Source organism: Podarcis raffonei, chromosome 10, assembly GCF_027172205.1.
Source record: "Podarcis raffonei isolate rPodRaf1 chromosome 10, rPodRaf1.pri, whole genome shotgun sequence".
NCBI classification, from domain to species: Eukaryota; Metazoa; Chordata; class Lepidosauria; order Squamata; family Lacertidae; genus Podarcis; species Podarcis raffonei.
In genome coordinates, this window is record NC_070611.1 from 46830883 (window position 1) to 46844988 (window position 14106).

General features: G+C 44.6%; 2 protein-coding genes across 3 annotated transcripts in view; both read right to left on the reverse strand.

Moving 5' to 3' along the window:
• The window catches only part of LOC128421847 (mitochondrial dynamics protein MID51), a 26173-nt gene extending 24866 nt beyond the window's left edge, over positions 1 to 1307 (reverse strand). Inside the window, exon 1 of the mRNA XM_053405106.1 lies at positions 1297 to 1307. The gene's annotated coding sequence lies outside the window, so the exon portion shown is untranslated. The remainder of the gene's footprint in view (positions 1 to 1296) is intronic.
• The window catches only part of MGAT3 (beta-1,4-mannosyl-glycoprotein 4-beta-N-acetylglucosaminyltransferase), a 45361-nt gene continuing 32501 nt past the window's right edge, over positions 1247 to 14106 (reverse strand). For both annotated transcript variants that reach the window (XM_053405102.1, XM_053405103.1), the window contains exon 2: positions 1247 to 4186. In XM_053405102.1, coding sequence (XP_053261077.1) covers positions 2680 to 4185 — 1506 coding nt within the window. In that variant the 5' untranslated portion in view covers position 4186 and the 3' untranslated portion in view covers positions 1247 to 2679. The remainder of the gene's footprint in view (positions 4187 to 14106) is intronic.

Consider the following 14106-nt stretch of genomic DNA (forward strand, 5'->3'; position numbering starts at 1 on the left):
GTCCCAATACGCTGCAGGCTCACAACCAAGCACTGCAGCATAGCTAAAGCGCACATTCTCCATGTCCCAAGAGCTGGAGCCCATCTCTCCCCCCTCCCCCTCCCTTGCCTCTCAACACACATCAGTAGTGAAGGAACATACTGCAACGATTGTGTTAGGCAGGCTGGGTCATGAGAGCTGAAGGTGAAAGCCTAGATTCCCATTTCCTCCCAAGACTGAAAGAAAACTATTCCCTCTGTGTAGTGGGCCTTTGTATGGCAGTACTGGGAACCAATGGTGCTTAACTAACCTCCATTTGTCACCAGCAGCTCCTTTGCTACACCCCACTGTGCCCGCTGTACCCAGTATGGTTCAGGATCCCTCTCCTTTAACCCAATGAAGATCTTCTCAGAGAAAAAGCATGCAGCTCATTCCATGGGTCATTTTAGTGCAGCCTTCCCCAACACGGTGGCCTCAAGAAGTTTTGGACTGTAATTTCTATCAGCCCCAGCCAGCATGGCCAATGGTCAGGGATGATGGGAGTTTGAATCCAACAATACTTGAAGGGCACCAGGTTAGAGAAGGGTGGTCTAATGCTTCAACAGAGAAAGGAGCCATGTACAAAATTTAGCATTGCCTTAGAGTGGTGCACAGAGTTAGGTTGGCATCACCAGCCAATCCATTCACCCATCCAACAAAAAGAAAAGGGGCTTCAAGTGAGCTCAGCTTTAGGCCAGAATTTCCTTCATTTTAAAGGCATAAAGGTCAATTCATACAACCATTTTTACATGGCACATGGCACATGGCTAAACGCAAGATGACTTTGGTTGGTACAGGGAGCCACTTCTCCCTCCACCCCTTGGCTCAAACCCACAGGCCAGAAAGTTTGCCACTAGAAGAGGTGTAATCATCTTGAGCTATCCAAGCATTCACAAGACCAGCAGCTGCACCAAAAAAGAAGAGTCAATGCAAAGGGATTTCATCACATGAAAATGGTAGAGCATGAACTGGCTGAGCACATCATGGAGACAAAGAGTGATGTCAAAACTATAAAGAAGACACAGCACTTACTGTGTCTTTTATAGGGATCAGGAATAACGAAGGACAGAAAAGACAAAGGGAACACGAGAGAGAGAGAGAGAGAGAGAGAGAGAGAGAGAGAGAGAGAGAGAAACACACACCACACATCAGAGTAACATACTGTTCCAGTGGCAAGGAACCTGTGTGCACCTCCTATTGCTGCACACACATCACCCATTTTTTGCAGTTAGCATAGTAGCTCACTGTTTAATATATTTCCTTAGCAGCAAACATAACATGGGGTTTACAATACATTTCACCCTGACTCCATATAGTAACTTAAAAGAGACACAGTGGAGCCTCTTCACCAAAGGAGAAAGGATGCACACCGTAAATGGAATACTTAAACGCCTGGCTCTTACATCAGCCTCATCCGCCACACACCCTGTCCCCTCTACTTGCCTATGCAAACCACATTATAGGCGTACAAGTGCTAGACTTCCAATATAGCACTGTCCTCAAAATGGTGGCATCATAGAGCCAAGTACCTTTACACCTCTCCTGTTCCAGAAGTAGTAGGATGGGCGCTGTAGCTTTAGCATCCTAATATCCCCTTTCCTTAAAAGCAACTCTTAAGCATGACATGCACACTGTTTTAATTGAAAATGTAAACAGCACATTTTGTTGTTGTGGAAGAGGGAAAGTAGGACCTCAGTGGGCATTCCCTTTGCAAGTTTGTGGGCTACAGCCCTACTGTCATGTTCCTTCCACATTTGAGACTGGCTACCAAAACTATCCATTTAATGAGCAAAACCAGACAGCTTTTCGACCTCCATAGCCTGCCACTTTGCAGAGAGTTTTTCCCTGAATGCTCATCATCATCAGGTGGAAAGCAGAGTTCTTTGGTGCTACCGTGCTCCCAGTTTGTGTGCACACCCACACTCAAATGTAACAAACACACGTGGCAAAATATACATATCCTAGACAGACATGACTCCTGGAGTCACCTACAAAAGTTCTTTCACACTTATACACACATTTCCTAGTGAAGCTGCCACCCACCTGTTCTGGGTCCAAATAAAGAGCATTGTATCCAGGGACACGGTGCTCTTTGGCCAAACACCACCACATGCTCTTGAAATGACCAAGACAAGAAGAGTCCACACATCTACCCTGACCTCTGTCCATAACCTCTATGGGCTGAACAAGTGGCAATATGCTAGGAGAGCGGAACTTAATTGGACATCCATTGGTTTGAAATGACTCAGATGAACATTGGCTTTTAGCAATGGAGTTTGACATCACGCCCACCTAAACTACAAAGACTCGAGGCTTCTGCACCCTCACACATCCAGCTGTGTGCTCCTTCTCATCTCCATGTCACACAGAGAGGCGCTACCTGTCTTAAGAGTTTTCTTCCATCCCACAAGAGAGGTGAAGGAGCTGTACCTCCTGCTGGTTCTCAGGGCCAGTTCCTGCATCCTCTGGTCCTTGTTTACATGGTTTGGAATCTCCCCCACACCCAGACACACCCAAGTATATTTTCTGGGATGGGGCAAACAGAGGCTGGAGAGAACACACACTTCTCCAAGAGGAGTGGGTGGAGAGGGGGGAAGAAAAACAAAATACGTACCCCACTTCCCCCTTTTTCCATAAAGTCCCATGCAAGCCCCACTCCCCTCACCCAGCCCCCTCTGCTTTCTGGTAAGGGTTCTCCAATAAGTAACTAAACCTCTGGTAGTTCTTCAACAGATATTTGGGGGCATACATTTGTTCTTTGGGGTCCGCAGCAGGGTACTCTTGGGTGGTGCCATCAAACCACCCGCCAGTCCGAATTAGCTCCCGGATATAGTTAAGGTCCCTCTTGTCCTCGTAGTCACCCCAGCGGGGGAAATCCCCATTCTGGGCTGACACCAGTTTGAAGTAGATTCCTTCTGGTGTAAAGCACCAAGAGCAGTGCCAGCCAGCAAAATGGAGCGGGCTACCCAGTGACCACTGCACCAGGATGTGACCTGTGCTGTTTTCATACTGCCGAAAGCCTGGCATGGTGTAGTACTCCCTCCGGCGCAGGCGAATCCCATCTGTGGCGTAAACAGTTTGGAGCATCCCCACCGTGCAACCAGAAACCACCTCCAGGGTGCCGGGCTGCTTCCAGAAGAATCCGTAGAGGGATTTGCGCATGTGGAAAGCAAAGGGCTCCGTCCAGCCATCGTAGAGTTTGAGGAAGAGCACGCCGTCGCGGGCCGGGATCTCGTCGGCGTCGTCAATTATGAAAACGTCATCGGGCCGCAGATTGCGGAAGCGGGAGATGCCATCCCGAGTCAGGAAAGTGCGCAGGTAGTCATCGGCAATCCAACCATCCTGGCGCCCGCCTGGGGGGAAGTGATCCAGGAAGACATAGAGCAGCTTGTGGCGGATGTAGTCAAAGGAGCCATTGAGCAGCATCTCGCGGAACTTGAGGGGGCGTGGCTCACCATATGCGGTGAAGTTGGACTCACAGACCACAAAGGCATCTACCACATCGCCCAGCTCGTGGAAACGCACGTCCAAGAGGTCAAATTCGTGGTTGACGTTGATGGCATTAATGACTCTCCGAGGAACCTCCCGTGGGGTCAGCCGGTCTTTAGTGGGGAGGTTCGAGTACTGGACCACGGTGGGCACCCCGCAGCTAGGCCCATGCCAGCCAGGCAGGCACACGCACTCCACCCACTTGCGCCGCTTTGTCCCATTGGTGCTCAGAGGTTTCCGGGCTGTCCGCCCCGAAGCAGCTCCTTCTATTTTCTCCTCTGGCCGGCCCGCTAGTGGCTTTTCCAACACCTTGGTGCCTGGTTTGAAGCAGACACCGCCAGCTTTGGTATGCACAAAGTATTCCGCCGTGTCTTCAGGCAGCACAAACTCGGCTCTATGCAGCTCTTCGCCAGCTCTGCTTGGGGAGAGGGGCTGGAGCAGAGGGGAGTGGGAGTACAGCGGCGTACGGAGGAACTCCGGGCCCCCAGGCTCAGGGCTGACCTGAGGTGTGACGGGTGCATTGTTCCAGAAGAAGTTGGAGACCAGGTTGGGGCTAAGCGACGCCAGCTCCCTGGGGAATGTGACATAGGAGAGGGCCTTCAGGAAGTGAAGGAAAGAGATGAGGCAAAGACCAGCCATGCACAGAGTCAAAAAGAGTTTGTGGCGTCTCATCTTCATCCTGGGATGAGAGGGAGGGAGGACAAAGGGAGAGAAAGAGAGAAGTTGGGTTAAATATTTCCTAGTCCACAGAGATTGTTTAATCATTGGTTGGGTAAAAGGCAGCAGTGCCATCAGGGGCAGAAGCCAAGCCCCCCACCCCACTCAGCAGAATGAGCTAGAGGTCCTCCTGTTGTAAACAAAAATTGCCCTTTTCCCTTATGGGGTATCCAAGAGCCCATATAGAGTCCTTACATAGGTTCCCTATTGGTAGGAGAGAATAACAGAGGCCAACCAGAGAATATTGAGAAGCAAAACAGCTAGTAAGCTTGATCTTTATTGATCTGTTGCAACAGGGTGCTCCCCTCACCCGCAGGAGAGAGGAGGGACCCAGAAAAATGGCATGCAAGGCCTTATAAAGACTTTTGAAATTGCCACCCTGTAGATCGAGACCACCCCCAGAAACATCATACATACATCACAGAAGGAGTGTAACCTTGTCAGCTTCGCCTTTGAACCAGTGCCACCGACTGGGCTCAACCTCTTCAAACCTAAGACCACCCCCCAGATACATTATACCCACATCACAGAAAAGGCAGTCTAAACAGAAATTTGAATGTTGTTTTTCTCTCTCCTGACCTTGTTTATCTCCTGTCTGGCAGGTTACTTGATTGGATTGCCTGGGGAGCCTGGCCATTCTTTTGTAGTGATAAATACTTAGTTCCTGGGCCATGTCACAGCCTCACACCCTATTCATATCTTAAATGTGCCCTTAAGACAGGATTTGTGAGAAAAGAGACAATGGGAGGTTTCCCACTTTGACCTTGCGGAGAAAACATTGGCTCAGTTTAGGAATCAAAATGGTTCCAGGTTGGTCTTCCTGTGCTGATCTATGTAGGTGCTTGGTTGGTACACTTATGAACATTACCATATATCTAAGACCATAAAATTCCTAACACACGAGAGCTGGATTACCACATTTTGAAGAAAGTGAAGGAATACATGTTTACGATCTAAATATGGAGCCCTCCATAATACTATTAAGTCCAGAGTCTAAAATTACTTAACTGCACACAGTTAAAATGTTGCAGGATGGGAAGCATAACCAGGGTTAGGTGTTTTTCCTCCTCACAGATTTAAGCAACAAAGGTTCAGCAAAGGGCACTACATGGCATGAACTGAGTCCCGACAATCCTGTAGAAATGTACAGCTCATGAAATCAATCCTGGGGGAGATAATAATTCTGTAGAAATTTACAGTTCTTGCAGCTCTCCTCTACCAGTAAACTACAACCCAGAAACCTGGGCTTAGCTCGGTTTCCAGAATAGGGCGAAGCTTATATAAAGTTCTGCATTAACAAAGACCACAATGCACACCTAGCTGGCAGGAAAATCCATTCATAAATAACAGGCTTAGCTTTTAGTTCAAGCTCAGCGTAGGCTCAGCTTAGGTTTTAAATGCAGCTTATTAGCGTAAAGTGTAGGTGCAGACCTCAGTTTGGTTTGAAAAATCAGCCTACAGTTTCAAAAGCTAGAGTGCAAGTATTAAAAACGAGGCAGGTTTACAGTGAACCAAAGTCAAAACAAAAAAAATTTTTCCTTCCAGTAGCACCTTAAAGACCAACTAAGTTAGTTCTTGGTATGAGCTTTCGTTGCATGCAAACTTGTCTTTCTCATTCCTGTTTTCATTCCCTTTTTCATTCCTGTTCACTTTCTATCCCCAAGGGACTCATCTGATCAAAACCCCCATTAGACCACCATTCACTAGAACAACTCCTGTAGTTGATCTACACACCCTTTTAAAAAAAAAAAAAAAAGTCCCCTGAGACTATTTGGCTGCAGCACAAATTGGGGGAAGCTAGCCAGGTATATAGAAGTGAAGGCAAGGCTCACAAGGAGCCTAGTTCTCTGGGCTCAGCCCTACTGACAAGAGAAGCAGGAGCGGGAAAGGACTGAAAATAGGATGTTACCTACTCATTTTGTTTTACAGCTATTTGGCATTATGAGCAAGTGGAAGGAAAATCGATTCTGAACTTATTTGTCTTTGCCCTTTGATAGGTATTTTATCTGGTTGCTGTCAATCTGTGTAGATAATGTTTTCCTGCCCTTTTGTCTTATTCTGATGCAGTTTATCTGGCTAAGTTTGCAGCTCACAATTAGCTGTTGTTGTTGTTTAGTCGTTTAGTCGTGTCTGACTCTTCGTGACCCCATGGACCAGAGCACGCCAGGCACTCCTGTCTTCCACTGCCTCCCGCAGTTTGGTCAGACTCATGTTTGTATCTTCGAGAACACTGTCCAACCATCTCGTCCTCTGTCGCCCCCTTCTCCTTGTGGCCTCAGTCTTTCCTAACATCAGGGTCTTTTCCAGGGAGTCTTCTCTTCTCATGAGGTGGCCAAAGTATTGGACCCTCAGCTTCACGATCTGTCCTTCCAGTGAGCACTCAGGGCTTATTTCCTTAAGAATGGATGCGTTTGATCTTCTTGCAGTCCATGGGACTCTCAAGAGTCTCCTCCAGCACCATAATTCAAAAGCATCAATTCTTCGGCGATCAGCCTTCTTTATGGTCCAGCTCTCACTTCCATACATCATACAGCTGGGGGGGGGGGGGAATCAGCCTGTGCCCCAGCAATTACTGTATAATGATATTCATGTGTGAGTGAATCAAGTAGTTCTGGGCAGGGGGAGAAAGAACAGCAGGGGTAGGAGCTTCATGGCTTGCTGTTCAGTGAAGTGTTTTCAGTTGTATATGTTTTCTTTTTTAAGAAGCGCACTGCTTAAAAGGTCTTGTAATGAAAGGCAGTCTATATCTGAACTAAAGCTTTTTGCTGTTGGGGGCAGATACCAAAACAAATGATCTAAAATACTTTTGGTGATATCTAGGGATTGCTATGCTGCCATTTTGACCTGGATGTGATTATTCATGGTTTAATAATATCAAGATTTGACTCCTGGGACATGACTTACACAGTAATGGCCCTGAAAAGCAATGGAAAATGTAAACTGATATAAAATGCTACCCGCCTGGTTATTCATTTGCGATAGGTGCTGTTTCTTAAACTTTTCATACTCTGCACCGGCTTCCTGTTTCTAGGTTCAGCTCCAAATGCTGGTTCTGATCTTCGCAACACTTTTAAAAAACTTGAGATCTCTAGAATCCAGTACTAAGAATCTGTCAAAAATGTACAATTTGCTGCTGAAATGGAATACACAAGATGAAATGGTTAAATCAACTATGATTAAATGGGCTCAGGACATTGGTCATAATATTTTGTTTGCTGACTGGGAAAAGTTGTGGACCACCGGGATGAAATTCACGGCATGTAATGCCTTAAGAGAAAACATTATGAAAATGATTTATAGGTGGTACATAACCCCAGTCAAGCTTGCAAAGATTTACCATTTGCCTGATAATAAATGTTGGAAATGTAAAGAAAAGGAAGGTACATTTTTTCACCTTTGGTGGACGTGCCCGAAGATTAAGGCATTCTGGGAAATGATCTATAATGAACTTAAAAAGGTATTTAAATATACCTTCACTAAGAAACCAGAGGCCTTTCTCTTGGGCATTGTCGGCCAAGGGGTGTTAAAGACGGATATAACTTTCTTTATGTATGCTACAACAGCAGCTAGAATACTCATTGCAAAGTACTGGAAGACACAGGATCTACCCACACTGGAAGAATGGCAGATGAAGGTGATGGACTACATGGGCTTGGCAGAAATGACGAGCAGAATCCGAAACCAGGGAAGAGAAGCAGCGGAAGAAGAATGGAAAAAGTTTAAGGACTATCTAAAGAAATATTACAAAATTAATGAAAGTTAGAATGATGTTGGACTGGAAAGTAAATGGTTACTATTAGCAATGTTTAAGACAAGGAGAATAAGGAAGATTAGCTTAAATTTAAAGTAAAATAAGGGAAGATTTGCTGAGTAATTGATTAGAATTTGGAATACAGAAAAGGGAGGCATGAGGAAGTCGAGGAAGAAAGGTTTAAGAAATTAGGATATGAAATGGTACTTGTTTTCTTTTTTTTGTTTTATTTTTGTTATTGTTTGTTTATGTATTTGTTGTTGTTATGTATTATGTATTGTTTGTGTGATTATAAAAACTGTTTAATAAAAATATTTAAAAAAAAAAAACTTGAGATCTAAGTAGTTTTTAGTTCAAATTGTAATACAGTGCAACATATCATAAATAAAGAAAAAATATATGGTACCGGTAATTAAAAACCATACAGTATCTAGCACAACAAATTACAATTTCTACAACAGGTGGAAAAGTCATTAAGTAGCCTGTCAAGACACTCAGCAATCTTCAAATAGTCTATTGGGGTGGGGAACCACTGATTTAGTTTTTCAGCTTTGATTTTTTTTTTACTAGTAATAATAATTATTTATTTATATGACACCCATCTGACTGGGTTGCTTAATTAAAACATTAAGCGCAGTAAATCAACAAACATTAAAAACTTCCCTATATAGGGCTGCCTTCAGATGTCTTCTAAAAGTCAGTTGTTTGTTTCCTTGACATCTGACAGGATGGCGTTCCACAGGGTGGGTGCTACTACCGAGAAGGCCCTCTGCCTGGTTCCCTGCAACTTCACTTCTCGCAATGAGGGAACTGCCAGAAGGCACTTAGAGCTGGATCTCAGTGTCTGGGCTGAACGATGGAGGGTGGAGACGCTCCTTCAGGTATACAAGGCTTTAAAGGTCAGCACCAACACTTTGAATTGTCCTTGGAAAAGTACTGGGAGCAAATTTAGATATTTTAGGACCAGTGTTATATGGTCCTGGTGGCCGCTCCCAGTCACCAATCGCCACTTTCTGGACTAGTTGTAGTTTCTGAGTCACCTTCAAAGGTAGCCTCACATAGAGTGCATTGCAGTAGTCCAAGTGGGAGATAACCAGAGTATGTACCACCCTAGCAAGACAATGCACAGGCAGGCAGGGTCTCAGCCAACATACCAGGTGAAGCTGGTAGACAGATGCCCTGGACACAGAATTGACCTGTACCTCCATGGACAGCTCTTAGTCTAAAACGACTTCCAAGCTGCGCACCTGGTCCTTTAGGGGCCCAGTTACCCCATCCCTCCCCCATTTTGTGAGCTGATTCTTTTTTAGTTTTAAAATGGGATAAAAGTTTAAATTCGAGGGTACTGCTTTTGCTGTTGGGGACTGATACTGCAGTAAGGTTGATACTGTTCTTCTAGATGTCAGAGAGAAAATTCTGTCTTTGAAAGGACAAGAACAGCTCATGCAAAAGTAGAGCCCGTTTCAGATGTCACCACACTTGCAGAAACCGCTATTTGCAAGAACTACTATTTGCAAAAATTGCAGGCCAGCTCCAGTGCAGAAAAGACAATTAATGTGAAGGACATCAAGGCTAGTTTAAGGATGCTCATCAGTAATTGGAAGGTAAAAAAGGCCTTACTTTCTATTTTTGGTAATGTTTGCAGGATGTGGCTGAAGATGGAACAAAACCCACAAAATTAGTTCAGTACACCTGGGACGCTCTCAGACTGTAACTGATATTCATAATATTGGATTTTAAGTTATTATTGTTATTATTATTTATTTATTAAATGTGTATAGCTCACTTCATCCAAAGATCAAAAATACAAAATAAAATAAAATAACATTAATAGAAACAAACCAACAACCTTCCCCGCCCCCACAAACATGCTTTTGCCTGGTGCCTGAAGATATGCAACGAAGGCTACAGGCGAATCTCCCTAGGGAATGCATTCCACAAACAGCGAGTCACTGCAGAAAAGGCCCATTCTTGTGTTGCCACCCTCCAAACCTCTCATGCAGGTGGCACCTTAAGAAGGACCTCAGATTATGAGCACGGGGTCCAGGTCAGTTCACTTTGAATTGGGCCTGGAAACTAATTGGCAACCAGTGCAGTCAGGCCAGGATCAGTATAATGCAGGCAACTCTTTATTTGCGCAGGGGTTGCATTTTGGACATTCATACCCGTCAGCGGAGTGCACACAAGCACATTCTGCCCTCTTCCGGGTCCAAAATGACCTGTGCATAGGTGGTTGTGTGTCAATGAAATACATGCAGAATGGTCACCACCTGTATGCTCAAACCATCTTGCCTCCATGAGCAACCTGGCTGTTGAATTCTGCACCAGTGGAAGTTTCTGAATCACTGTAGTTTTAGTCATTGAAAAATTGATCCAGGAAGTGGTCAGTTGATTCTTAACCTACCAGTGGAGTGACCATCCTATCTATATCTAGAAACTGGGTCCCGATGGCCAGTTCATAATTTTTAAAATTGACAATCATTTATAAACTTCTCTGGACAATATTAGTCTTTTGTTATGGGGTAACAGGACAATCCTATGCAGTAAATTCAATAGAGTTTACTTCCCAGTGTGTGTGCTTAGGAATGAAGTTGTATTGTATGAATATGCTTGGTTAGACATCTACTGGTTATTCTAGCAACATATTTTTATTTTAAATGTCACTGAAACATTTTATTCAGAGATTTCTTTGTTTAATCAGCATATCTCTTCATCTCTTCATATGAAATTCTGAATTATTGTTGTTGGCGTCCATCTGTTGGGAGTGCCACGTAATCTGCCTAATTTAGAGGCACCTTCCTACTTGCTCTGGTTCATAGCTCAAAAGGCTTTGGGAACAGCAGACAATCTGGCAAATAAGAGTTACGTCAGAGCTTCTGCTGGGTCCTATATCACTTGTGGGGGTGAGAGCTCTTCTCCGTCCAGCCTGGTGAGTACTTGAAAGCCTCTAAGTTTTCTAAAGAAAGGGAATAAATATAAAAAGCTTAATACAAAGACTATTGTTTATCTTCTTGACCTCCTTGGACTCTTCACATCAGTGTTAATCTGATGACGGAGACAGGCAAAATACTGCAGCAAAGGGTCTGAATATCTTGTGGATAGTTCTTCTCTTAACACTGTTTAAATTGGATTTTGGTTTTGGTGTGTTTTGCAACAGTTTCACATTACTGCTGACTCAAGTTGAAATATTTATGCACTGGCATCCCTGGGGCATTTCCCAAACTTTTGATACCTGTGGAACAGGGTTTTAATTCTTTTGTTTTTCTTTGATCAAAATTGAATTTCCATCCTAAAACTTTAATAAAGGGTAAATGTATACATTGTCTTGATTTGATCCCAGAACCATGGGCAGGAATATTGCTTGGATATTCAGTGCATTTCATATACTGCTGCCTCTCATCATTCTTTGTCCAGTCAGGGACAGGGCCATGATTTCTAGTGATGCTTCTAGAATTCCTTCATACCCTCCAGGTGTCACATGGGCTGAACTGGGGAATTCCTGCCAGTCTTTAACACCGGGGATGAGGAACATGTGGCCAATGGCTGTGTTTGCACTCCAACTCCCATCTGCCCCAGTCAATATGGCCAGTGCCAGTGGTAGGAGATATTTGGAGTTACAGCCCAGCAACCTCTGAGGTGCCACTAGCTCCCCATCACAGCTTATGCCCACCTTTGGATGAGGTCGCCCACTGCCCATAAAGTGGCAGAAAGGGTAGTGAAGGAAACTCTGTGGAGTCCCTGTCTACACAAAGAGGCAAAGAGTGATGGAGGCATCCAGGAATGCACCTTAAACTACTTAGGAAATACTGTATGCTCTGACTCCTCTTATGGTACACTAATGGAAGGGAGGGGCCACAGATCAGTGATTGAGCCCATGCTTAGCATGCAGAAGGTTCCCACTTCAATCCCTGACATCTCCAGGTAGAACTGGAAAGACCACTCTCCAAAATGCTGGAGAGCCAGCCAGCCAGCAAAGACCAGAAAAAGCTAGATGGACCAATGGTCTAACTTGGTAGAAAGCAGCTTCCACATGTTTACAAGTGATGCTAAGCTACTGCCACTTGGCTCTTTACCTAACACATGTTTCCTGCCCTTTGTGGTCAAGTCCACCTTTCTAAGATTTCTAAGAAATCATTGCAAATGGCTCTCATTTTATTTCAGCCACAATGTCATACAAACTATAATAGCTTAAAGAGCAAGCAAGCTAGCCTGCCCACTTTGACCCTTTCCTCCCCATCTTCCTTGCTTGGAAGCACCATGCAATTAGAAATTAATAGGTGCAAGAATCAAAGAGATATAAGCAGAACCAATAATTTTCCTCTTTTATCTGTCTCTCCATGACTTGTTGCCAAGAAAATGAAGCAGAAAGAGCCAAAGTCCACCAGCTCTACTCAGACAGGCAGCCTAGGTTGCATTCTCCCCAGGATCAAAACGGCATGCTGTTAATGGGTTTCCATCTGATATCTTCTAGTCAGGAGTTAGGCACTATCAGCAGGAGTTGCCGGAAGATAAACAAGGAGCGATCTTCAGAAGAGGTTATGGCAAACCTCCAACAGTGCAATAACAACAGCCCTTGGGACTACGACCTAGTTCTCATTGAGTGGTAAGATTTCAAGTGGGAGAATTGTATGACTAAATGATCCTCCATACAGTAATCCTGTGAGCCCTCTGCCTTCAGTGGTATTCAGTACTATACAATACTCAGACAAGGGGTTTTACCACTGCAACAAGGCCTAAACATCCAGCTTTCCCGACAACCAGATTGTCTCCAAATCCACCCACTAGGAACACACACACCTTCCTCCTTAATACTGTTGCAAAAGTTGGGTACCACCCCCACCCTATGCCCAGTGATAGGAAGATGCCAAGGGGTTCCAGGCATCCCCCCCCCCAGTCTGTGTTCCTTTGGCGAATCCAATCACCTCAAACAGACACACCAACACCTTGGCAATATCTGTCTCCCCTGGCCAAATGATTCCCTTCAGATGGCCTGTCAACACCTTTTGTCATGTTAACAGATTTGCTCTTCACTAGACCGGTGAGGCTGGTTTGCATAAGACAGGAGGAATTCCTTGTCTGGCACAGCTTGTAAAGGTAAAGGTAAAGGGACTCCTGACCATTAGGTCCAGTCGTGACTGACTCTGGGGTTGTGGCGCTCATCTCGCTTTATTGGCCGAGGGAGCCAGCATACAGCTTCTGGGTCATGTGGCCAGCATGACTAAGCCACTTCTGGCAAACCAGAGCAGCGCATGGAAACACCATTTACCTTCCCGCTGGAGTGGTACCTATTTATCTACTTGCACTTTGACTTCCTTTCAAACTGCTAGGTTGGCAGGAGCAGGGACCGAGCAACGGGAGCTCACCTCGTTGCGGGGATTCTAACCGCCAACCTTCTGATTGGAAAGTCCTAGGCTCTGTGGTTTAACCCACAGTGCCACCCGCGTCCCAAATCTCAATTAATGAAAATCCTACCATTTACTAATTTCTAGGGTTTAGGGGGATCACCCTCCAAAATCTATAATAATACTCTTTCCACTACATCTACAGGCAGAGAAGGGTTCACTACATTCATGTATTAACTTGAGGGAGGCTCAAGAACTATGGTGATTAAGAAGATACTCAGCATAGGAAAAGACAGGTAAAGCATCTGCTGGGAGAGACTCCTGTCTGAAACCTTGCAGAGCGGTTGCCAGTCAGTGTGGATAATTCTAAGTTGGAGTTTTGCCCTTCAGGCATAGATGTTCTTCGGCAGTTTTTAAGATGAAGGAAATTCCTTCATGTCCAGACACAATTATCTATGCCTGAAGAAAAGAAAAACAACCCTCTAAATTTGCTACTAGTAAAACTTATCAAGTGGAAAGCATTTAATGTATCCTATTACAAAGGTTTTTTAAAAAAACAAAACAAGAATTTGTTTTAATAATAAAAAGGCAGCAGCTTGAAGTAGGTTTAATAAAGAGACCCAGACAGAGGTTATCAAAAAAGGCCAGAAAACCTTGTTCTGTTTCTTAATGCTTGTGAAACATGAAGACCTTTGGCAAAGTGCATTCACAGCTATCCTAGTAGGAATAACCTGGGCCATTAAATTCAGAATGATTTTCAGAATGACAACCATGGGCATCAAAGGAAAT